At 36.7% G+C, this 26,088-nt stretch overlaps 1 protein-coding gene across 13 annotated transcripts in view; it reads left to right on the top strand.

Moving 5' to 3' along the window:
* The window catches only part of Smg7 (SMG7 nonsense mediated mRNA decay factor), a 62,709-nt gene that overhangs the window by 17,959 nt on the left and 18,662 nt on the right, over positions 1-26,088 (top strand). For 4 of the 13 annotated variants that reach the window (XM_031384851.1, XM_031384826.1, XM_031384832.1 and 1 more), the window contains exons 2-9: positions 6,030-6,168; positions 13,062-13,093; positions 15,503-15,620; positions 17,131-17,263; positions 20,905-21,076; positions 22,233-22,304; positions 23,739-23,889; positions 24,209-24,344. In XM_031384851.1, the coding sequence (XP_031240711.1) occupies positions 6,065-6,168; positions 13,062-13,093; positions 15,503-15,620; positions 17,131-17,263; positions 20,905-21,076; positions 22,233-22,304; positions 23,739-23,889; positions 24,209-24,344 (918 nt within the window). In that variant the 5' untranslated portion in view covers positions 6,030-6,064. Of the gene's footprint in view, positions 1-6,029; positions 6,169-13,061; positions 13,094-15,502; positions 15,621-16,090; positions 16,175-17,130; positions 17,264-20,904; positions 21,077-21,879; positions 21,985-22,232; positions 22,305-23,738; positions 23,890-24,208; positions 24,345-26,088 lie in introns of those variants that run through there. The other 9 variants (XM_031384812.1, XM_031384820.1, XM_031384796.1 and 6 more) reach the window with 7 other exon arrangements.

The following is a 26,088-nucleotide window of genomic DNA, read 5'->3' as shown; positions in this document are numbered from 1 at the left end:
TCTTCTATACCACTCATGCAAGAAATTACAGAATGCCTATGTTCTTTGGTAATTGTCTTTTTAACAGGATCATTTCTAAAATTCGGGTTGGAAGGGATAAGTTAGAGAAGAGGGTATAGAGAAACCTCCTGTATAAGAGCTTGATCTAGAAACTAAAAACCAAGACAGTTTCCTGGAAACCTTTTCAGGTTTAAGAAAAGGAGACTTGTAGGTGAACTATATGCTGATAAATTGGCAACTTAAATCCAAGCAGTAGTATAATATTTGTAATTAAAGTTTGACTACCTGAGCCATTGAAAAGTGAAAGGTGGGGGCTGGAGGGATGGCTGAGCCTTTAAGAGCACTGACTGCTCTTCCAAAGGTCCTGCGTTCAAATCCCAGCAACCACTTGATGGCTCACAACCATCTGTAACAAGATCTGACGCCCTCTTCTGGAGTGTCTGAAGACAGCTACAGTGTATTTACATATAATAAATAAACAAACCTTCAAAAAAAAAAAAGAAAAGAGAAGTGAGAAGTTCTATATTATGAAAATGTTTAGGCTCTAGAATTCTGGGTATGAGCCAGGCGGTGGTGGCGCACGCCTTTAATCCCAGCACTTGGGGAGGCAGAGGCGGGCGGAATTTCTGAGGCCAGCCTGATCTACAGAGTGAGTTCCAGGACAGCCAAGGCTATATAGAGAAACTCTGTCTCAAAAAAAAAAAAAAAAAAAAAAAAGTCTTTATAGCCTTCTGCAAGTTTCCTATGAAGTATTTCTTTTTATATTTGGAGAAATCTCCAAATGATTTATGGTTGATTTATATATTTTATGTTATGTATTGTAGGCCCCAAGGGATTATTAGTTGTCATTCATGCTCTATAAATTCACTGTTAATTTCACCTAGTTCAAGAGCTTTTTTTCTTATATGTTTGTTTGTTTGGCTATGGTGCTGGGACTTGAACCCAAGTTGTTTTTTTGTTTTGTTTTTGGTTTTTTTGTTTGTTTGTTTAGTTTTTCAAGACAGGGTTTCTCTGTGTAGCCCTGGTTTTCCTGGAACTCTCTGTAGAACAGGCTGGCCTCGAACTCAGAAATCCACCTGCCTCTGCCTCCCAAGTGCTGGGATTAAAGGCGTGCACCACCACTGCCAGGCTTTGAACCCAAGTTTTTTTTGGTAGGCAAATACACCGCCATTAAACTATACATCTCTTTGTTCCCCACCCATCTTTTAAGAATTTTATTTTAAAACAAACTGGTCTTGAACTTGTATTGTTGAGTAGGCTGCTCTCAAGCATTTGGTTCTTCTGCACCACCCCCTTCCCAGGGAGCTGCTGCCATTCCCAGTCATACAGAATATTCAGTCAAGTTCCTGTGGCTATCAGGAAATGGTTTTTACCCATCTTTTCCCTCTCTATTAGATCTTTTTCATGTTATTTCTTATTCTATCTTTTTTTAAAGATTTATTTATTTATTTAATGTGTATGAGTACACTGTAGCTGTACAGATGGCCATGAGCCATCGTGTGGCTGCTGGGAACTGAACTCAGGGCGGCCCTGCTTGCTCTCTCCTGTGTGATACACTGTAGCTGTCTTCAGAGCACCATAAGAGGTCGTCAGATCCCATTACGGGTAGTTGTGAGCCGCCATGTGGTTGCTGGGATCCAAACTTAGGACCTTCGTAAGAGCAGTCAGTGCTCTTACCCGCTGAGCCATCTTACCAGCCCTCTTATTCTATCTTACAAAGAAATGTTATATATGCATCTTAAAAATCCTTTTGTAAGCTAGAAGTGACTGAAACAGAAGGATTGCTGTGAGTTCAGGCCAGCCTGGGCTTCAGAGGAAGACAGTCACAGTTGAAGACTATCTTATTATGCCCCACTTTTCCTAGGAAAATTTGTTTTAATAAGATTCTCAGTATCTTCCACACTGTTAAATCCAATGATCAGTCTGTAGACCTCCTTTTACTTTGACCTGTCATCACTAAGACAACCATGTTCAACAATTTAATATGTTTTCTAGTCTGTGCTCTGTATTTTCTATTGTCTAGACTTGTATACTTCTGCACTTTTCTGACAATGCTGTCCTAGGCTTTAAATCATGCTTATATACTGGTGATTCTTGGATGAGCACTAATATTCACAATGTTTCCTCTAAACCTTATATTTCTAAAAGAGCCATTGCAAATTTAGTAATCTTAGATCTTATCATTATCAAAAAATAATAGCAGATGTTTTTAATTTTCCTGCCAAGTATTGTTGACCCCCAATGAACTCTCCTTCTAAAACTTACTCCTGTTGTCTTCTCCATTAGTAAATGCTAAATCCTCCCAGTTTTTTTTTTCCTATTGAAAACCGTGGAACCACCTTGGACCATCTCCCATACCCCAAAATTTGTTTATTTGACATGTTACTTACTAGAGACTGATAACATCTACTATCTCATTATTGCTGCCTATTGATAAGTCACTCAGGGCTTAATGTAGCAGTCCAGTGGAACTAAGGCAGGTCATAATAGTGTCTTCAAAGTCTCCAGCGATTTTTACTTCAAAGCCTTTCCTCTCAGACTAGCCCAAGTTGGTGTTGACCTTCATGGTCTAATTCATTCATGGTCTTGGATGGCTATAATAGTTGAGAAAATCAGATCTCTTTTTGAGTGATTCAATCCTCATCCTCATCCTCATCCTCAGCTTCATTCTTTGGTGATAGTGTTAGAAAAGGGCAAGCACAAATGCAGATCGAGTGTCTGTCAAGGAAAGTGACAGGACAAAGCCCTTTGTCTGCAGAGAGTCGAGAAGGGTGCAGATGTCAAGAAGTATGTGATTCATTGGGACCAAATTCATTGGGATCATAGGGTCTGTAAGGATCTGTATGGGTTTAGTTTATTACATTATTTGAATATGGAACCCATTTCTTGATCAGATGTGAAGTTCAATAAAAAGAAATTGTCTAGATAGAGAATATTCTTTGTATACCATAATATTATAGATTCTTTTTGTAGTTAGCTCACTGTCTTAAATATTGTTGCTGATAAATTAACTCGCTCATCTCCCATATTGCCTTCGTGCTGCATGTTAGGCAGGCAGTTGGACTTTGTACTTTTCTAATCCTGAATGTATTTGGTTCTTTACATTTACATATATGTAAAGGACTGTGATTACTTTGTCCAGTGTCAAAGGATAGAATCATACTTCTGTTTTCCTTTTTAGACTTAAAGACATTCTCAGAGCACTTTTACGTTCTCACTGAAGGTCTTTCTGTCGCCATAGTTCCCTTTACCTGTTTGCCTTAGAGTTAAAAATCATATATTTAGCTGTGTCAGATTGGCTTTGTTCCCTAAACAATGTGCATCAAGGTTTCTTTCTCCCTTTTTCATGTGCTAATAATAAACAGTAGTCTGGGTGTACCACAGATTTTCCACACATTGTAGGGCATCTTGGATGCATCCAGGGTTTGATAATCGTGAATAAAATTGTTGTCAGCATCTGTGTGCATGTTTGTGTAGACATAAATTTTCATTTTGTATGTGTAGGTGCTGGAAGCACAGTTTCCAAATTGTGTGATGAGTATAAAGTATGAGAAACTTTTCTCATACTTTCTATTCTCCATTGGCTTTTACTACTTTGTGCTACCACTAACAGTCAGGGAGAGCGCCTGCAGAACGCCACAGACTCATCAACACTCTGGTTTTGTTAGTGTTCTGGACTTGACCATTTAATTGTATAGAGGGGTCTTATTCTTTAAATTTGCATTAACAATACTTTTCAGATCTATTTCCTTTTTACAGTGATTAATGTTCTGCTAATCCTACATTTGTTATTCACATATACAAATGTCTTTTAAGGTAATCTTTTCTGAACATTTATCTATCATGATACTAATTTGGTTGCTTTCTTTTAAATTTTTCCTCTAATGTAAAACATTTATTCATTTTAATGTAGATTGCATTGCCTGCATACTTGAGGAAGATTTAGGGGTTATTACAAAGAAGTGTTTTTTAAAAGCTAATTTAAAATTATTGCTTTGGTATGTCTCATTTAATATAAAAATTGAGATGAGAAGAAATAACTTTCTGGTTTTTATGGTACAATCTAAATTTCTTGTTTAATTGTGTGAACTACTGAACTGTCTTATTGTATGCCTCAGATGTGTTCATTTCTGTAGAGTTAATTTATTGATTGGTACATACTATATAGATCCCACTTGAATGAAAAGAGAACCTGGATTTTAGAAGGATAACTAAGCGCTCATGTTTTTCTCTAATTTTATAAGGTGATGATCCCTGAACTTAAAAGGTTTTGTTATTGGTTCTTGGATTTTTTTTCCCCCCAAAACACCTGAAAACTAGTATCAAATTTTGAGTAACCAAAAGTTTAGGATCCTGACTTTAAATTGAGACGCCATCCACACTGATTTATATTTATTTGGGTGAATGTCTAGTAATCACTATGCTGATGCATACACACACACACACACATATATGAATATATCCAACTTTCTTTAGTGAAAACATTTGTAAACCAATGATTTATTTGTTTAGTGCTGCAGTGAAACTACATGTGCACATGTACTGGAATAACTGGCCAAACCCTGTCTTTCTTACAGAAGTTACTCAGCTTTTAAAATCCAAGAAAGAGTGGCCCAAATGAGAAAAACGAGAGTACATTTCAGGTTGAGTGGGGGGGAAAACCCACAAATAAAGATGCGGATACTGAGAGGCAGAAAACAAGAAGCTCATAGTAACAGAGGCTTGACTGGGTCAGAGTCGCACCTTTACCATGTGACGTGCAATGTCAAGGAAGTTGGAATTGCTTTATCTCATTCTTTCCCATGAGTATATGCTTCGAAAACAGAGCAACAAAGCCCCCTCATGCATGCTTGACATTTCTGTTAAAACATACTTAGGTGCTAAACATGAGGAACCATGTGTTCTGTTTTAAAATTTATTGTTATGAGTTGCTAGCTTCATGTTCCTAATTTGTAGAAAAAAGATATTTGCATTTTTTGGCTGATCGAGAGTTGTGATTAACTATAAATGATAATGAGAAATGCAATAATAGGAACCTTTTATTTTCAGTGCTCATGGTACTGATGACTATTATTCTCTTTCATCCTCAGAGCATCTCAGTGTGGTGACTTATTTAATTATGTCCATCTTCTAAGTAAACTGGGTAGTAGAGCAGTGATTCACTTTTTTACATGGCTAACAAATAGCAGAGCTTAAATTGAACTCAGGCAGTCTGAATAAGACTCTTAGTATCTCCTTACTCTCCCATTCTATGAGATCACATACATAGAGCACTTAAGTATAACGTCTAGCAATAAGAACTATAAATGTAAACAGTGCTCAGTAGCTAATAATTAACTCATTTTACCTAAATCGTTTGAGTTAATACCTCAGGAAACTGTTTTGCCCATGGCTTCCAATCCAGCACATCACTATAATAACTCAAGATGATTCTGGAACATGCTTAGCCACTACCTTCTGTTACCTGCTTTGTTGATCTGTTATACATTCTATATTAAATCTCTATCAAGGACTGTTACCTGTCTTGTCAGTGTATATTCTGTCCTTAATCTAGTGCCCCTCACATAAAAATGACCAAATACTGTTCAGCAACTCAGTGAAACCTAAAAACCTGACCTCTGCTGACCTTAGAATTTAAACATTATTTATGCCATCTGTACCTGTGCTTTAGTTGTTTTTCTGTGGTTTTCTGTTAGTTAAGAGTCTATCTGTTTATATTATACCTGGGCAGTCTCACCTTGCAGATTGCTGCTGGGTAGGAAACTGGTATCTAATCCTGAAGAGATCACTCAGTTTTTATAAGCACATGAGGGCAACATATAAGATCTAAAACCATGACCTTTTATAAATATACACAAAACAACATTTAAAGGTATTTAAAGAAACTAATATAAAAAGAAAAAAACTTTGCTATTTTTCATTTGCTTTTTGTATTAAGTCATTTCAAATAAATTTTTGAAAGTTTTTCCCCAGGGACATTCTCTGTTTTTTTTGTGTTAACTCATATTTTCCTCCTCTCCTCTATCTAGAGTGTCTTAAACCATTCTACCTTGTGAAAAATTGGATGTTCTTACAGATAGTCATTGTGGGAGAAAACGTTTCATTTAAGTCCCAGATGAGGACCGAAAACTTGAAATCAGAGGAGCATCTGAAATCAAGTAATATTAGGTAGGATAAAAGTTACAAGGGATTTCTGCACTGTTATTAATTTCTAGGATGTATGTTAAGTTTCTCATATTCTGTGGACATTGAGGAAAAAATGTGCAACTTCTTGAAAGGGGGTATGCTAAAGATTTTATTTTTAGTTATGTAGCTTTATGAGAAATGATCTAGGTTTACATTGACATTAGCATGTATGTCTTATGGTTACAAAAACTTTTTAAAAATGCACTAAAATACATTTCAGGAATTTGTATATTTAAATGTAAAGTTTTTGAGTATTTATAAGCCTTGGGATATGGGTTTCAACTTTTTCATAGATAACATTTCCTTTATTTATGTATATGGATGTTTTGCCTGCATGTATTTGTATGTACCCCAAGCATGTAGTATGCAGAGTCTAGAACAGGGTGTTGGATCCCCTGGGACTAGAATTAGAAAAGGTCGTGAGCTACAATGTCAGTGCTGGGAAAGGAACCTAGGTCCACTGGAAGAGTACCTAGTGCTCTTAACTGCTGAGCCCAACTTTTCCAACTTCCTGAGATTCATAATTGTAAATTGTCCTTTAGAGTTAAAAAAAATTTCGGTTACATATCTAATGATTTATTTAAGTGCAGGTAACAACCGTTCTGGGTTCTCTATGTCAATATAGATGGAATTAAATGTCTCATAAAGACCCCTGTAGAGTTTTGTGATAATTTATTACAGAATATATTATATATAGATAATACATATAATACAAGTCATGTTTTACAATGCATCTATGTTATGCATTGTAACTCTTGCTCTCACATTTTAATAATGACATGGCATATTTGATTAATATTAAAAATATGGTTTCAGAACTGATGGTTGGCCCTGTAAGCTGAAACTATGATTGATGGTGATACTTGTGGCTACCCCCCCCCCATCCCCCAGGAAACCTTTCTTTTTATAATACTTACTATGCACTCTGGTTCTAGAATTACACTGTCCTCCTACTTTCCAATCCTGTGATAGTGGGACATCTCATCACTAGGTTCCTGTTTCTTCATCAACAAAATGTGTATATTACTCCTTAACTGCTGGAATGGAATGACTGAAATTTAAAGTTCTATGCTTGATTCCAGTGCTGGGGGTCAAAAATGGAGTAGTAGAATTCTACTGTTGCAACATCCCTACCCATGTTTTGTTGTTTTTAGATAAGAGTCTTGTTATGAGCCAGGGCTAGCCTTGAACTTCTGTGTCACCCAGGGATGACCCCATACTCTTTGAGTCTTGCTTCCTCTTTCTTGGGACTGCTGGTGTGTTCCAGGCACGTACCTCTATGCTAGGTAAAATGTAAAGACTTTAATATTAGGCTATTAAGTCTTTTTTTTTTCCCTCGGTTTTTTCAAGACAGGGTTTCTCTGTGTAGCCTTGGTTGTCCTGGAACTCACTCTGTAGACCAGGCTGGCCTTGAACTCAGAAATCCACCTGCCTCTGCCTCCCAAGTGCTGGGATTAAAGGCGTGCACCACCACCGCCCGGCTTGGCTATTAAGTCCTAACTGGTGGGTTTGCACTCTATTATTAGCATGGCATTTCAATCATTTGTCATTTGCTTCATATGTTATTGGGTCTCAAGTTTTTAAATGTTACTGTGAAGTAATCAGATATAATCATAACAGGTTTAGAGAGAAATGACAGAAACCTAACATCTTGACCCACTTGTTTTGTAATTTTGGTGTCTGTCACCAATGTTATTTTCTACTCATGCTAAAAAAATATAGTGGTTTTATTTTCTGTTCTTGAACATAGTTTTATGTCATCTGAATAGATTGTTTATTTAGAATTATGTGGAGGTAAAGAGCCGGAGCTTTTGACTGCTGCTTTGAACTGTTGTCTTTAATCCATTGTGCTCTTTGAAGCAGTAGAGGAGGGGACACCTGATTTACAGTTAGCATCTAGATCAGCAAGTAGTTTGGTAGTCACATTGTTCTTCTTTTGAGAGGTCACCTACAGCCTTTGTCTTAGTTATTCCTCATGACAACAATCACCCCTAAATGCCTGGTTGTGTACACTGCAGCTACCTTCTATCCAAGCTAACTACCTGAAGTGATTTTCCAGTCTTTGCTTTGTATTGTGTCCCCTCCTCCCCCTTCCTAGTTTCTTTGGAGAGTTCTTGAAAAGGAGCTTTTCTATTTAACAGTATCATCCTATCTTGTTTCCAGTCTTGACCTTTAATCCATGCTTCATCATTTGGTGTCTATCCCATGGTATGTATGTGCCCTGTATGTACTCAGTGCCCATAGATGCAAGGTAACATAATAGTGCCATTACACTGTTACTTTCAAGTCAGCATTGATTTCCTATTACAGAACTGAATTTAAACGCTTGAACACATCATACAAGTCTTATGATCTTCTCCCTTTCTTGGTTCTCCAACTTCATCTGTAACTTTTGACTTTGCATTTTATCTTTGTTTTACTTCGTTTTGTCTTTTGCTCTCAATCCTTGAAATTCCCAGATCAGAATGGCCCTTAACAAACTTTATACACATACTTAGAGAATATAGGTGGTGGAGTGAATGTATGGTATAGATCAGTGGTTCTCAACCTTCCAAATGCTGTGACCCTTTAATACAGCTCATGTTGTGGTGACCCCCAACCATACAATTATTTTGTTGTTACTTTATAACTAATTTTGCTATTGTGAGTTGTAATATAAATATCTCATATACAGGATATCTGATATGTGATCCCTGTGAACGGGTTGTTTGATGCCCATAGGGGTCACGACTTACAGTTTGAGAACACTTATATAGAACATTGGAGTGTGCAAAGATTTTACACAGTGAGAGAAAGCAAATTCATGTTTGTTTGTTTTTTATGAAATCATTTTTTAAATCTTTTTTAAATTATTTATTTATTATATGTAAGTACACTGTAGCTGTCTTCAGACACCCCAGAAGAGTGTGTCAGATCTCATTACAGATGGTTGTGAGCCACCATGTGGTTGCTGGGAATTGAACTTTAGATCATTCGTTACTCTTAATCACTGAGCCATTTCTCCAGCCCCAAATTCATGTTTGTTAACCTGAACTGAGAAAAACTCCTAGTAACAGCATCTTCCCTTAGAGTCTCTTCTAAATGATGTTCAGCGGGACAATAGCATTTATTCTTTTGCAGGTTGTTAGGGGAGGAAAGTATTACTAGAAAACTTGCTGTCTAGAGAGTTATACATTTATGTGTTTTCTGTGTGTTCATAAGTACATACCCACCTCACAGTCTTTGACTTACTATTTTGCATAATTAATTATAATTTGGTTTTTATGTTATGGCTGTAATAAGTGAATATTGTTCCTTAGAACATATGTTGAATAAAGTAGCAAATTAAAAGCAAATCTTGGCTCTTGCATGGTAGGGAAGGGGAAAAAAAATCCCAACTACTCTAACCACTTCTCCCAAAATAAAAGAAAGTGGTTTAGCATTTGTATGGTTTTTTTTGTTTTGTTTTGTTTTGTTTTGATAACTGTGAGTTTAGAATGACTTTTGATTTTGTTAAAGCAGGGAAAATGGGTCAGAAGTTCAAGTAGAAAAAAAAATCTTTATGTGTTCCAGTACTGTGGGCTGTTACTATCATATGTTTGAATCTTATTTTCTTACACTCAGAAACTAGCTGTAGTTGATTAGGAACTATACTCTGAAGCCAGACTGCTGAGTTCAGGAACTACTTCTAACCCTGTAATCATGGGCTTGTTACTTAATCTCTATATACTTATGTTTCTTCAAGTGCAAAATGGAGACAGTAATAGTTTATGTTGAAACAGTTATTTATAGAAGGCCTTTAGAGCAGTGTCTAGCAATGGTGTTACAGTATTGTGATAGCTCTTGAAGTAGTTAGTGTTTAGAATGCATTAAATATATTCATAGGTCTTGATTCTGTTTTGTTAATTGATCCAGATTGTGGCTTTCAATATATTTATTATTGTTGTATATAATAGTATTTTGAAATTTTTATATCATAGCTATATTTAATTATGCTATTTGTTTTTACTAAGAATATGGTGATTTAATTTTTGGATTCTTGGTATATTCATTCCTTTCACTAATTCCTTCATCTTAAAGTAAGAACAAACAAACAGAAACCTCACCATTGCTCACATTTTCTGCTGAGAAAGGACATTAAGACTTGTCTCATCCAGGCGAGCGGTACTATAGAGGCAGGTGTATACTGTGAATCCAAAGACAGCTTGTTCTACAGCAAATCTGAGGCCAACCAAGGAGAGGCGGAGTGTGTGTGAGTGAGAGTGACTGGTCTTTGTTTTTGTTTTTGGGGGGGGGGGTTAAATATGCATATCTCTATATGAGCATTGGCTATAAACTATAATATTAATTTTTTTGAAACTCCTTATCAAGAATTTTTGAAGTATAGTTTGTTTTGTTTTTCTATAGACTGGAGAATATTCATTTTGGGGAAAGATAGGGTAAGCTTGTGTTGTGATCTCTAAAGTTGTGTGATCTTGTATTTTTGGGGTCTCATGCTTGTCAAGACTTTTTAAACAGTGAAAGTTAAGACCTAAAGTAACCAGTGAAGCTGGACTTCATGGATGATGAAATTTGGTATATAACTAAGCATAGCTATCTAGTTAGTATCATTCATTTGATTTGATAGTTCTTTTGTGCTGGATTCTCTTCAAAAGCTTACTTTGTAAAAAAAATACAAACTGGATATCTTTATAAAGACTACAGACTAAAAGGATTCATTTTATATTCTACTGAAGTTAAAATATACAGTCACTGAAACAGTAAGAACACTGGATTCACTCTTCCTATCCACTTGGCAACCTTTAACACCCTCTTCTGGTCTCTGCTGGCTCCAGGCACAAAAGTAGTGCACAGCCGTATACTGTCTTAGGTAGGATTTCTGTTGTTGGGAGAAACACCATGGCCAAAAGCAACTTGGGGAGGAAAGGGTTTATTTCACGTAGACTTCCAGTAATAATCCCTTCCAAAGGGAGTTCAAGGACTGAACCTGGAGGCAGAAACTGCTTTCCCAGCTCACTTATATAACTCAGGGCCACTTCCTCAGGTGTAGCCCTCTCCCATTGCTGGGCCCTCTCCACATCATTAATTGGTCAGATGCCCTGCAGGCATTTCTATGGGCTAGTCTGTTGAGGGAACTTTCTCAATTGAGGCTTCTTCTCAAATGACTCTAGCTTGTGTCAAGTTGACAAAAATTAGGACATTGGCAGAACACATGTACACATGAAAATAATTTTTAAAAATTTATAGTTATAAAATATTCATGTAAGTAGTGCTTTCTGTAAATGTAATATTTTAATATTATAGTTCTTTGTCAGCTTAGTTCTTTGAAATGGAATCTCAGGTTGTAATAATCTTTATATTTTTTTAATGCCAGTTGACACATACAGAGTGTACAGGGTTATGTTGAATACACATAATCATTAATGATCCAGTCTCGGAGTCTCTGACATATTCTTCACCCCATGTATTTATCACTTCTTTGTAGAGATGGCATTAAAAATCTACTTCTCTAGCTGTTAAGATTGGATAGTCAACATGTATTGTTAACCATAATCATTCTTCTATACAAGAGAACACTAGAACCTGTGGGGAGAGCATGTTCTAGAGTTCCTGCTAAGCAAGCATTATGCTAGTTGAAAGGGATTCTAATGGTATGTATTTTTAAAAGCCGTGACACACCTACTTACTAAAGTAACTTTGGGAGCCTAGAAATTTCCTTACCCCAGCTGGGTTTCCCAAGGAAGTACAGTGCTCTGACTCAGACAGTAAAAGTGGAGGTGGTATTCTTAAAGTCCAGGGACTCTCCTTTTCTGAAGTCCAGGGACAAACCAACTAGATTAAGGAGAGAAGAGTGGTGACAGTTCAGAGACTACAGAATTGGTCACTGAAAGTTTTGTAGTGAAAAATCACTAAATGTTTTAACTTCAGGTGGATAGTTGGTAAGATCAAGCATGCATTCAAAAATATCTTTCTCAGTAGTTCAAATGAGGGTGGATATAACACTGGTGGGTGGCTAAAGATGTAATGCAGTAAAAAAAGCCCATTAAGTATTTAGAGGACAGCATTTCTCTGGAATTGGCAAATATTAAAACTTAGGAAGAAGGTTGGCATAGAGAACTTCGGGGGCAGGGGGACTTGCCTTCCACAACTGGGAAGCCATGATAAAACTGCCAAGAGGAACACGTAAGAGAATGGAGTGTGGAGTTAAGGATAGACCATCTAGGTCAATCTAGGACCTCACCGATAACAGACATTTCTTGAATTTCAGAGGAGAGAATTAGGTTTAAAAAACTGTTTGGAAAACTTGAAAATGTTTGAATGCCAAAGAGAAGAAAGGTCCAGTAGCAGGGGAACTTTAAAGATTGTCAAAAAGAGGAAAGAATAATCAAGTCCTGAGGAAATGCTAGAAGGAGCTGTCCATTGAAATGACCTTTGATCTCATAAGGAGAGGGCCATGTAAGTGCAGTCCATGCCAGTCATGGAGATTGTTTACCCAGAGCAGGGCTATGCAGCTGTAGTTTACCAGTGGGAGAAGGGACAGGAACAGCAGCTTGAGAAGAGTGAAAATTTGCAATGCTTATGGTAACCAGTAAAATGAAAACAAACTAGCCTTTAAGGTATTGGGGGACAGGGCTTATAATATCTTTTTATTCAGATTTGGAGAACAAGAAATGAACTTTGGGGAAGTTACCAGTTTAATCTGTGAAGTAATATTTAAATTATTATATCACTTTGTTAAGTGGCCTGATGCTACACTGGATGTTAAAGGAGGGTATACATTTCATACCATATTGCCTCATTGTAATGCATTGTTCAACTTGATTTAGTGTGTTTATGTTAACTTTGGTTCTTTTTTTTTTTTTTAAAAAAAACTCTTGTTCTTTTTTCTTATCTAGGCAGGCAGAAGTCCTGAAGGCTGAAATGACAGGTATCAGCTGTGTTCTTTTTTACCACTTATTCATTCTACTAAATTAAAGGGAGAAAATTTCCTTTCTCACTTAAAATGTAGTACCAAACCCTGTGCTGGTTGCCAAGAGCAATAACTTTGCTTTAAATGTCTCTTGGTCTTATACTTTGGATTCTTCTTAAATACTTTAAAGGAATTTGATATAGTATATGCCTCTACTCAAGAGTGTGTATATATATATATATATACTACGAGACTATTTGAGTTGCTATTAATATGTATGATCATTTATTTTTATGAACCTTTTGCTAATAATTTGACAAAAAAATTCACACTATGTAACTACAGATATAGTAGTTGGTTACAAAGAAAATGCTCTTCAATTTATAGTGACTCAAACCTGAGTAGTAGGTAAACCTTCAGAAAAAATGTTGATAGAAAAATTGCACTGAAAGTATGAAATTCAGTGAGCTACCTTTTCTTCACATCTTTTCTTCTGAGTAATATCTAAAGCCCCTTGGGAAGAATGTTTAGATTCAGCTGCTGAGATGAACAGCTCATTCAAAGCTGGTGGTCAGCATGTCCTTCATAACAGTGTGAGTTATTCTAGTCTATCAGATATTTGATACGAGATAGTATCTTAATTTGGTAGGAATGTAGTTGTATGTTTAACTCATGAAGAATTCAGCTATTATTTATTGATGACCGGAATTCTGGCCAGGATTTATACTTGAAGAGGATATATACTAGCTAGTAGGGAGGTGGTGTTTCTTCAGCTTTGACATCTACAGACTAATGTTTATGAGGAACCTGATTATTATATCATAAGGAACAAAAGAGGAAGAAGGCTTACAGTGCATTCACTGTTGTCCTTCCTAATAACACATTTGTGGTCATTGTCTACATTATATGATACCAGTGTTGGGATTATACTCTTGACTTGCCATTGAAAGTGCTATCTGTAGAACATCAAACTGCATATATGTACCATTTACTTTTTCCAAAGTAGTGAACGTTTGTTTAAATTTACTCATTTGAATGACTTCTGCAGTTCCCTAGAGCCCCGTGTAGTCGCACACACACACCTATAATCTTAGTTCATGGAAAGTGAAGGTGAGAAGAAAACAAGCTCAAGGCTAGTGTGAGCTCATAGAGAGTTCCAGCTAGCCTCAGCTACACAGTGGGGTCCTGTCTCACTTTATCAGACCCAAATCTGACTAGCCAACAAACCTATTAACTCAAATATCCAAGGCATTCTCTTTGCTTAATAGGATTATGGTAGGATATAGGTACTAATAACTAACCTAAAGAGGCGTAGAAATTGTGACATCATATAGCAGGAAACTTCTAGATGAAATTGCATTGCTTAACTGGATATTGGAAACTTATAATTGATAAGTTCATGAAGTAATTCTACTGAGGCAGCTTACTGTCAGCATTTGAACTGATCACCCTATAGGACTTTGGAAAATGTACCACCAGTTCATAAATACGGAGCCTAACTCTCTAATTTTCCTTTACACACATTTACCCTTCTGGCATTTTGAGCAGTTTAATCTTTGGCTTCTGCCTTTTTTCACGTTAAATAGCTGTAGTGTGCACTGATTACAGAAATGTAATGGCCATGTTCCATTCATGAAATAATTCTCATTGTTTCATTAGGGTGGCATATAGGAATAATACAGGTATTTGCTGGATGGTGACTGGATAGAAAATATTTGTGAGGATCCTTGTAGGAGTGATTCAGAAAGAAAAAGAAAACAGGATTTGAGTGGAGATAGAATTATTGGGAGTAAATTACTTACTATAAATGCATTATTTCAAATGGAGTGACTTATCAGATATATGACCTGCTGTGACATGAACAGACAAATAAAAGCAAAGGATGAATTATTTTTAATGGCCATTTTAATTTCATAATGTTCTTTTAAAGCTGAAAGATGAGGGTTAGAGAGACGGAGTCAGCACATAGGAATTCTTGCTTCATGGCACTAGATTCCAGCAGACAGGTAAAATCATTGTGGGCATGCCTGTAATGGGGCTTCCTCACTGACAGCCTCACTGAAAAACCTGAAGCTGCAGGTTGAGTGAGGGATCCTGCCCGTGGGAGTTGTAAAAGGATAGCGGATGCTCTCCCTTCTGTGCTATACTCACTCAGTCCATACACCGCCACATACTCATACATACCTTCATGCACATGGCTTAAAGACATAGCTAAAAGACAAAAATGTTTTAAATCAAATTTAGTCATTAAGCAAAAGGAAGAAGGTGAAGGACATTTGAAATACAGTAACATAAATCCTGTGCAGCAGTAGATGGAATGTGCTGAGAGCGGTTTTGCTTTGGTGGATGGAGAGAAAAGTCATTGGTTTGGCTCATGATTAAGTGACTTAACTATATAGTGTTGTTTTTGTTTGTTCTGTTATGCAGATTCTAAGCTGGGTCCAGCTGAGGTCTGGACATCCAGGCAAGCACTACAGGACTTGTACCAGAAAATGCTAGTTACTGATCTGGAATATGCTTTAGACAAGAAAGTAGAACAGGATCTGTAAGTATTATCATTTGGGACATTACTATACAAGATTTTGAAACATTATGGTTAGTTGATTGTTTTTCAGCCTACCCTAGTGTAAACTTTTTCAAAGGAATTCTAATGCTTGTGACTTTTTAAAAACAAAACATTTAACAATTAGTATTTTTTTTTCAGGTGTAGTCTTTGAAGGTAAGAGGAGTAATGTTTAGATCTGAATTTTACCTAAGGCAGCTCTTTGGAACATACTGGAATAAACAAATCTAAACATATATATGGTATCTCAGATTCTAAGAATTTATATTGAGTCTTATATTTCAACTTAAAGATAAACTTCTTTGATCAGTGGGATTTTGCATTTGGTCTTAGTCCAAAGGACAAGAAACAGTGATCAATGTCATCCTGTTTCTTCAACAGGAAAGTATTTGCATTGTAAGAAAAGTTTATGTAATCAAATACATGACTATATCCTCCTTCACGCTCCTCAGAAAACTACAGAAAGATTTTGTGTGTTTAGACTATTCTACTGTTCTTTCTACGAAGGATGAAATGGCAGATAACCAGATTCGCCAGTGAGTAAATAAAGGCCTTTAATAGAAGATCTTGCCTTATAAATTAAGACAGGGACGCTTAGCTTGATGGAAACTTAAACATCAATTAAGAACATTTCTGTCTAATAAGACCTAATAGTCCAAGTTGTGGTGAATTTGGTTTTTCCTTTTTTCTACCCTGTTTTTATGCCCTGTGTATTTAGAAAATCTAGTAGTTTAGCTAACTAACTAATCAGAACTCATATGTTTAATATTTGAATCCATGATGAGAAAGGATCACTAATATTGAGGAAGTACTGACAAATGTCCTAAACTATTTTTAAAACCCTCAGGCTCTAGAACCTCAACTCTGATGTTGACAGTTTGTACTATATTTTATTAAAATTGAATTTAAGCTGATAATATAGTGACTTATTTTAGTATAATGTAATTCAGCATTGTGTTGTTAAAGTAACCAAAATTTAAATGTGATTTCTATTTTATGCTGTAAAGAATTAAGCCTTAACCTATAAGATAAACAAAATCATTAAAGAGGAATGGGAATGAATGCTGTAGCTAATTAGCTTGGGGAGATAGGGACGGACCTTACTCAGTACACATACGGCACGCTGTGTGTGTCAGTTGACTGAGGGCATAATGTTTGCTGGGCTAGGATGATAAAATTAGTAATAGTTTATTCAGATTTTTATACTGGGATTCATAAGTAGGTCTTACTGTAATAGCTCTGAAGGTTCATAGCTGCACCACAGTCTGCCTACTGGAGCATCTTGTAAGTGTCTGCTAAAGTCAGTTGTATTCTACTGCATGTCTAGTCTTGTTCAAAGAAAAGCATGAAGTTATTTAAATAAATAACTTTAATGCTGGCTTACTGTTCAGTGTGGTATAACATAACAAACAGATCTTTCTTGTTCTCAGGGGGACCAGTGTCTGCCTAGTGAGTCACTACTATACCAAATAGAATTACATTTTGTTTTCAGCTGGAATCATGCCTTTAAGAACCAGATCACAACACTGCAAGGCCAGGCCAAGAATCGAGCAAACCCAAATCGGAGTGAAGTCCAGGCAAACCTTTCTCTGTTCCTAGAGGCAGCTAGCGGCTTCTACACTCAGGTGCGTTCATTCTGTGTATGAATTCTTGTAGCTTTAGTAATACTCTGGTCTTTGCACATATAAACTCTTTTTTTCTTTCTTTCTCTTTTTTTTTTCTTTTTCGAAACGGTTTTTTTTACTGTGGTCTTTGTACATATAAAAACTTGCTTTTTGTTTGTTTGTTTGGTTGGTTTTTGTTTTGTTTTTCGAAACAGGGTTTTTCTGGATCGCCCTGGCTGTCCTGGAACTCACTCTAACCCAGGCTGGCCTCGAACTCAGAAATCCGCCTGCCTCTGCCTCCCAAGTGCTGGGATTAAAGGTGTGCGCGCCACCACCATCTGGCTTATTAACACTTTCTATAACTACCATATGAGACGCAACATAATCTCACATGATAGAGATGTCTGAAATGATTCAAAATATGTTTTTTGTTTTTGTTTTTTTTTTTTTAAAGATACAGACTTAAGTTTGGGAATGTAGTATGAGGTCTTAGGCTTAAACACCAGTATTGCCAGAGAGAAGGGGGAGAGAAAGATACATGCTTAGGAGGGAGGTTTAATTCTGAATAAAACAGATGTGATGAGAGCCAAGCCGCAGTAAACATGGGGGTAGTTATGTGATCAGACCAAATGCACTCATTTAAGCTACCTAAGAAATAGGTATTTTTTATTGTTTGAAAAATAAACTATTATCTTCACATATTTATTATTCCTCAGTCATATCCTGGTGTAATCTGCAAATGAATAAATGTTCATGGAATTTTTTAAAAGCATTATTTCTTAGAACAATTGCTATTTCAGGCTGAAAAGATAGATGGCTTAGCAGTTGAGAGCACTTGCTGCTCTTGTAGAGGACCAGAACTCTATATAGCAACTCTCAAATGTCTGTAATTACACTTCCAGAGAATCTGATGCCTTCTTCTGACTAACATGGGCTTTTACACACATGGGGTATGTGTGTGGTTAGTATTTTTAATTGCTACTTCACCTAACTATAATTAAATGAATAATACAAAGTTACTCTGGTCATCATCATGGTAGCAATCACCTTTCCACACTGAGCCATTTCATCAGCCCTTGTAATGATAAAATTTTAAGGCCCGTTTATTGAAGAAATCCCTGGCCAGTTCTCCCTGTGTTGCTTGCCCCCCACCTATACATTGGCTTTATTTTGACTTAACCATTTCTTTGAATGAAGAAAAAAGAATGTTTGTATTGGAAGATGTTAAATAACTGTCATATTAATGGTAGCATGTGCCTCTAATCCCAGCATGCAGAAATAGAAGCAGGCATATCTTTGTGAATGTGAGGCCAGCTTGTTATATATTACAAGTTCAGGTCAACCAGGGGCTCATAGGAAGGTGCTGTCTCCCTCTGTAAAAGAAGGGAAAAGAGGGAAGAAGGGAGATATTCGTCTTGCACTATAAAATCCACCACAGTTTTTTGCCAAAAAGCCTCAAGTGCTATTTTATTTTCAAATTTATGCCAATTTTTCGTTGATGCTTCTAGAAAGGGGATTGATAGTCAACTGAATAAATAATTGAAAAGTTAAATAAAGAAAATGAAGCATTATACTAGGCCAACAAGATAGCTCAGGGATAAAAATATATAACCACTTGGATCTTATAATGGAATGGGAGAATTGACCCTCAAAACATACCCTCTGACTTATACAAGTCTGTAATGCATATAGGCACGCGCACACTCACACACAAATGCACTCACACACACACACAACATACCCTCTGACTTACACAAGTCTGTAATGCATATAGGCACGCGGGTGCGTGCATACGTGTGCACATACACACACACAAATATAGTTAAAATTTAAAGCAGGAATAGGAGAGATGACTCTGTTTAAGAGCATTGGGCTGCTGTTCAGAGAACCCTGGATTCATTCCCGGAATCCACATGCCAGCTCAGAACTGTCTATAATTTCAATTTCAGGGAATCTAATGGTTCATGGACTTTACATGCAGGCAAAGCACCTATACACATAGAAGATAAGAAAAATTTAAAAGATAAAATGAAAGTAAAGCATCTAATAAAAGCTTCTTCATTTTGTAGATAACTGCCAGAAAACCTGGTACTTTTTTGCTCTGCAGTTTTATTTTGTTGCTGTTTTGTTTACTGCTAAGACTTTTACACTTGCTAAGTGCTGTGCCACTGAACTATATTGTAACAACTTTCAAAGCGTTTGTTTCTAAGGTACTGTGTTACATGCTGAGACTATGTGTTAGATGTCCATGCCTGAATAGAAACACTCAGGATTACTGCAGGTTAAAGTTCAAGACCAACCAGGTCTCAGTGTGCCTGCCTCCCTACCACCACCCCCAAATAACTATCCAGTTACTCTGGATATTGGAATTAGGGATAGAAACTAGATAGTATATTATACTAAAAGAAAGAATTGACATTCTGAAATGAAGTTAGTAAGACTCTCTGATGGATTGGGTTAGATTTATGCAGTCAGGGTTAGGAGGAGTCAAAGCTAGTAATTACAATACTAACAAGTTGTATGGTCAGTCAGCACTACAGTACTAGACAGTTCTGGGATCCTACTCATCAAGGGAAAACTGTACCTACTGGCCCCTTTTTCCCAGCTCCTCACTCTGCCAAGAATGAAGACTATGAAGCAAATTGTCACCTGTTACACTACACAGAAATGTGACAGTGCTTTTTTCTCCCATTTTCTTAAAATAAGTTCCATGTAAAGACCAAGTGAGAAGGAAATGGGAAGGAAAAGAAAGGAGGCTTTCAGATGCTTGGCAAGATGGGGGAGAGGCTTTGAGTAAAGGAAACTGAAAAGAATGTTTGGACAAGCACCCAGGAGCTGGTTTAGCCCCAAGATCTACACATTTCAATGCAGCATGGGGCCTAGTAAGATGATGGGAGTAAAGGGATCATTGTGTTTGGCTAGCTAACACGTAGCGGATCATCTGATTGATGCTTTAGTTAGTCAGTGGTGAATGGGGATAGAGGAGAGTTGAAAGGAAGTCAGGTGGTAATGGGTGTAAAGATTAAGTAGGTATTGAGAACACAGATGAGGGAAAAAGTGGACTCCTTTAGGGAGTCTAGTTGACCTGAGAAAGACATTAGAAGATTATTGGAAAGACTCTGGGATCAAGGAAGAATGTTTCGGTTTTGTGTTCTTGTCTGTTTTTTTACAGGAAATCTTGATACTGTTCAAACAGAGGAAGGAATTGGGGTAGGATGTAACAGACAGGAGACAGAAGAGAGAGGAATAACAGGACTACATAGGCAGAGTAGGTAACTCTGACCAGAGGAAAGAGGCCCCTCAACACCTCAGAATGAAGAATGATACATCAGTCTAGTACTTGAGAAAATAAATGTCAAGATCTTGTCTTCCACTTTAGAAACGTTTCTAACCAATATTTAATGAATAAAAAAAAAAAGAGGAGATACTTTCATGGCATTCCTTATTTTTATGTGTTTGCTGAATGTTTTTTAAAATGCCTTATATGAAAATGCTTTGATAAATGAGAATTAACCCATCAAAGATTACATTTAATCTTCATACAGTAATTTTTTTTAAAAAAAAGTTTCAGCAGTATGCAATACTCAGACACATAGTCTTGTAAAAAACTTACTGTTGGAACATTGTGACATTACTAAATTTTGCTTCTGTTTTTTCTTCAGTTATTACAGGAACTGTGTACGGTGTTTAATGTAGATCTGCCATGCCGTGTGAAGTCTTCCCAGTTGGGAATTATTAGCAATAAACAGACGCACACCAGCGCCATAGTGAAGCCACAGTCTAGCTCCTGTTCCTACATTTGCCAGCACTGCCTCGTCCACCTTGGAGACATTGGTGAGCCTGTGGAGATGACACACTCATTCTTTTCTTTGAGTAATCATAGGAAGAAACTTCAAGTATGCCATGGTTTGCTTAGATTGATATATGAAGAAATTATAAAATTCACTTTTAGGAAATTTTTCTCCATTTTTTTGAGATTGGCAGAATTTTGGAAAAAGAAATTCTCAAAATTTAAATTCTCTTCAGATTTGGTATAGGCAAATAGTAAACACTAAAACTGTAGCCAAAGGTAAATTATTAAAGTAATTCTGTATTTTCTAAATTAGAAATTTGTACTCTTTTGGAATAGATTATACATTACTTCTTTTAAATCTAGTTTGTCTATTATTTCTTCCTACTGGTGCACTGAAAGCTCATTTTATATGCTGCTTCCTTTCAAAGGTTAAATTTGGATTTCCATTATATACATTTTTAAGTGGGGTTATTATAATTTATTTTTCTGTTCATTCCTTCAAGATGACCTAAACAGGTTATAAAACAAATTAAATATAGGATTATGTTTTGTCCTGAAATAACAAGGAATGAGGAACATTAGTGTATTTATATTAGTAGATTTTAGATTTCTTAATGCCATAAATGAGTGACACTTTGAGAGGTCACATCAGTTATCAGTGAGCTCTGCAAGGAGATGCAGTATGTTTAGGTTGGTTTTGCTTTAAATGTCTTCTTTGCACACACATAATTAATACTGCAGTAGATGCAAGGCATTTTTCAAAAATCACCTTATAAGATATTGAAAAAATACTTAATTTTCAGATCATATTGTATAGTGTTTTTTGTTTTGTTTTGTTTTTAAGTGCCATATAACTCACCCCTTCTTGTGGGCCGGCTCCAGGTCACCAGCATAGTCCATAGTGGGAGCTGGTGATGCATGACACTGGAGGACCTGAAATGGGGGCTAGGTAAGCTTTAAAATTGGTTAATGCTGAATGTCCCAAATAGAGAAGGCCGGATGGACACTTTACACATAATCCTATAGTTAATTTGTTTTAAATTTTTCTGTCTTTAATGGTCTTTAAAGTAATTTTAATGTCTTTATTATCTCTAGAATTTAAAACTGTAGCTGTTTTGGACATGCCTTCCTCGTGGTTTTTGTGTATGTTTATGTATACTTTTAGGATTTTAAACAGAATTTTCTTTTTCTTCTCAGCTCGATACAGAAACCAGACTAGCCAGGCAGAGTCCTACTATAGGCATGCAGCTCAGCTTGTCCCCTCCAATGGTGAGTGGGCCTGCAACTTAAAGGGACCATGTTCATGTGTTCTTTTTTTTTTAAAGATTTATTTTATTTATTTTATGTGTATGAGTTACACACACTGTAGCCGTACAGACGACGGACGTGAGCCATCATGTGTGTGGCTGCTGTTGAACTCAGGACCTCTGACGGCTGTGCTCGCTTCAGCCCCGCCTGCTCCGGCCCTGCTCACTCCAGTGTAATTTAAAGCAGCTGTCTTCTGACGCACCAGAAGAGAGCGTCTGATCTCATTACGGGTGGTTGTGGGATTTGAACTCAGGACCTTTGGAAGAGCAGTCAGTGCTCTTACCCGCTGAGCCATCTCGCCAGCCCTCATGTGTTCTTTATAGTACCCTAGCAAATAGATTTCACTTTTTTAAGTGTATTATGGCAACAGATGTTGAATTTCAGCAGCATCGAGTTTCATGTTTTTCTTTTTAACTTTATATTCCATATACTTAAAATGAAATTTTCTTTTAAGAAAGTTATTCTGTAAGCCAGTATAAATAGAATTAATCAGTGTGGTCTAAAGTTTTTCTACAACTCTAATATTCTTAGTTGGCCTACAGAGGATAACCATTTCTTCTTAGAACTAACCAGTTACTTAAAAGGTAGTGCTTTTGTTGACTTCAGAGTAGCCATTCTTGAATTAAAGAGCCTAACAGCAAATTCTTGCTTTTACAAATCATTTGTGCTAAGCCATATTGAAACTTCTTTAGATTCTAGATAATGTCTCAGTCAGAGAGATTGTCTGGACATTGTCCATTTTATGTTGCCTGTATTAGCTGTCACACCTCAGTAGCAGAGCTGGGTGCTTAGGATGAGTCCATAACACCTATAAACAAGGAGATTTACTAGCTACCCTTTCTGAAACCATGAGTACTTATTGTGTTGATCCTAATTTTATTGCTTTTTTTGTTGTTTGTTTTGAGACCATCTGTTTATGTAACCCAATATGGCCTTGAACTCTAACTCTCCTGTCTAAGCCTTCCAAGTGCTACACTTGCAAGTGTATGTATGCCTCCATACTCAATATTTAATTATGTGACTTTGTTTGTTTGGTTGGTTTTTTTGGTTTTTCGAGACAGGGTTTCTCTGTATAGTCCTGGCTGTCCTGGAACTCATTCTGTAGACCAGGCTGGCCTCGAACTCAGAAATCCACCTGCCTCTGCCTCCCAAGCACTGGGATTAAAGGCGTGCGCCACCACTGCCCGGCAATTATGTGACTTTTCAACCTGCACATGATAGGATGTGTCATCGCTAATGTGTACAATTTCACATTATGTCTATTTGTAATTGATAATCATGAGATTTACCTTACATAATACTTTGCATTATTAATTCAAGGATTTAACTGAACATTTTTATTTTGATAGCAAGATTGGTTCTTGGTAACTTTAGAATCTTAACTTTCTCCTTTAGGTCAGCCTTACAATCAGTTGGCTATCTTAGCTTCTTCCAAAGGAGACCACCTGACCACAATTTTCTACTACTGCAGAAGCATTGCTGTGAAGTTCCCTTTCCCAGCTGCCTCCACTAATCTACAAAAAGCACTTTCTAAAGCACTGGAAAGGTAGGGCTGACTTTCCCAAGAGAATTTGTGTAACCTGCAGCCTTTCGCCTCTAAAAGTTTGTTATTTAGGAAATTCTCTATTCATCTTTTATGTGTAAAACTACAGAGAATGTAATTATTTTGTGTACACTGAATTTTACCCAGTGTGTGTTTTATTGTAGCTGAGTGCTTACTCATCTGGGTTGTAGCTGTGAAGCTAGACTTGGACAGAAAGAACCCTTGTCTATTAGGTGATCAAGTAACTTGCAAGCCAAATCCAGTTTAGGGGTTCTGTTAATTTTGCTGATTAAGATTGATTCAAATTTTTCTTTCATTTCAGCCGGGATGAGTTGAAAACCAAGTGGGGTGTTTCTGACTTCATCAAGGCCTTTATTAAATTCCACGGTCATGTATACCTGAGTAAGAGTTTGGAAAAGCTGAGCCCTCTTCGAGAGAAGTTGGAAGAACAGTTTAAGGTTCGAGTTAAAAACAAAAAATGTTGGTCTTCTCTTAAGTCGGAAAGCTTAAGATTTGGAGAACATTGTTATTTTGTGGTGTTGGGGAGTGGAACCCAGGCTGGGCCTTCCACAAGCTAGACAACTCCCCCACGGAGCTATGCCCAGGGGGCCGGGCTCCTAGTTTCTATGTTGCTACTTAATTATGAATTCATAGTAAAAGTTAAATCTGAAATATATGAAGTCCTTGTATGTAGCTTCCCTCTTGTTATCTGAACTATATGGTATCCAGTCATTGTTGAAGCAGCCTTCTCATTGACCCCCTGCCAGTTGGCAAAACGGTTTGAAGTAGAAATATATTAAGAAACAAGACAGTTATAAATACAGTGATAAACTGTCCAAAACAACAACACAAACTTGAACAGTAAAAGCATAAATTAGCCAAATATAGCTATGTAGAATGATTACAGATGGCTGTTGATTTGATCATTTACAATAGAAATAGTTTGCTGCAATACAATTTTTACTAGGCTTCTGTTTGCTTCTTCTCAGTGGCCTGTTTAAACTTAGGCCATATATATAGGGTTGTGCGTAAAAGGAATACTATCATTTGAGTGCCCTCAGTTACTTAGCCTAGAAAAGAATATGAATAGAGTTGTTGGATTTGAAGTATAATCAGTATAAATAATTAGCATATTTAGAAGGCAAGATTCTTTATAAATATAAAAGCAGAAATTAGAAATCTCAGAATACCGTGAAGGTGATTGATATGTTTGATGTGACAGAAGCACCAGTCAACTGGTGTGGAACTGCAAGATCTTTTCTGAATCTTTTTGGTTTGTTTTGGGTGTTGTTTTTTTGTTTTGTTTTTGTTTTTGTTTTTTTCTTCGAGAGAGGGGCTGGAGTGAGGGAGAGAGAGAGAGAGAGAGAGAGAGAGAGAGAGAGAGAGAGAGAGAGAGAGAGAGAGAGAGAGAGAGAGAGAGAGAGAGAGAGAGAGAGAGAGGAGAGATGTTTAGATAAGTCTTAACTCTGTTAGCTCTTGCTGACCTCACTATTGCCCACACCATTACAGTCCTGGCAAACCTGACTACGTCTGATTATTATGTATTATGAGCTCTTACCAGAAGATTATATATATTGATTCTGCTGTCCTCTAGACTGCTTCCTCGGGAGAGATGGAGGAGGGCTGGCTACAACTGAAAGTATCTGTCCTAGCAGCTGTCAACTTTTTAGGAACTTAGGTTTGGAAATTATTCCATGTGGGAGTAATCAAATCCCATCACAGATGTTAAAGCAGAAATATGATCACATTGAGACCACCAGGTCTGAGAATATACATAGTAATGTCATACACTGCTTAGCAGGTTACCATGTACACAAGCACTATGTAAATGACACTTAGTAAAAATCATATGTGGCTTTTCCTATGAAAATTTCAGCGTGATCATTTAAAGGTGCTTATTAGACATCCTAATGGCAGCTTCAGCATATCATTTGTCCCTGTGTTCCTAAGTAAGTGGTTTTTGCATTGTTTATAAAGGTTTCTTTTGAAAGTAAAAAGTTTAGGACAACTCTTAAGTCATGCTTCATGTATCAAGGATTCAAAATAATACTTGAATCTTTTTGTTTGGAATTTTTTCATTGCACACATCTGCTTTCAGTCATTTTTCCTTTTTAAACATTCTATTCAGTACATGTATATACTCTCTCTCTCTCTCTCTCTCTCTCTCTCTCTCTATATATATATATATATATATATATATAT

This window comes from Mastomys coucha, unplaced genomic scaffold, assembly GCF_008632895.1.
Source record: "Mastomys coucha isolate ucsf_1 unplaced genomic scaffold, UCSF_Mcou_1 pScaffold1, whole genome shotgun sequence".
NCBI lineage: Eukaryota > Metazoa > Chordata > Mammalia > Rodentia > Muridae > Mastomys > Mastomys coucha.
The sequence above is the reverse complement of the archived record's forward strand: the minus strand, read 5'-3'. Positions and strand labels throughout refer to the sequence as shown.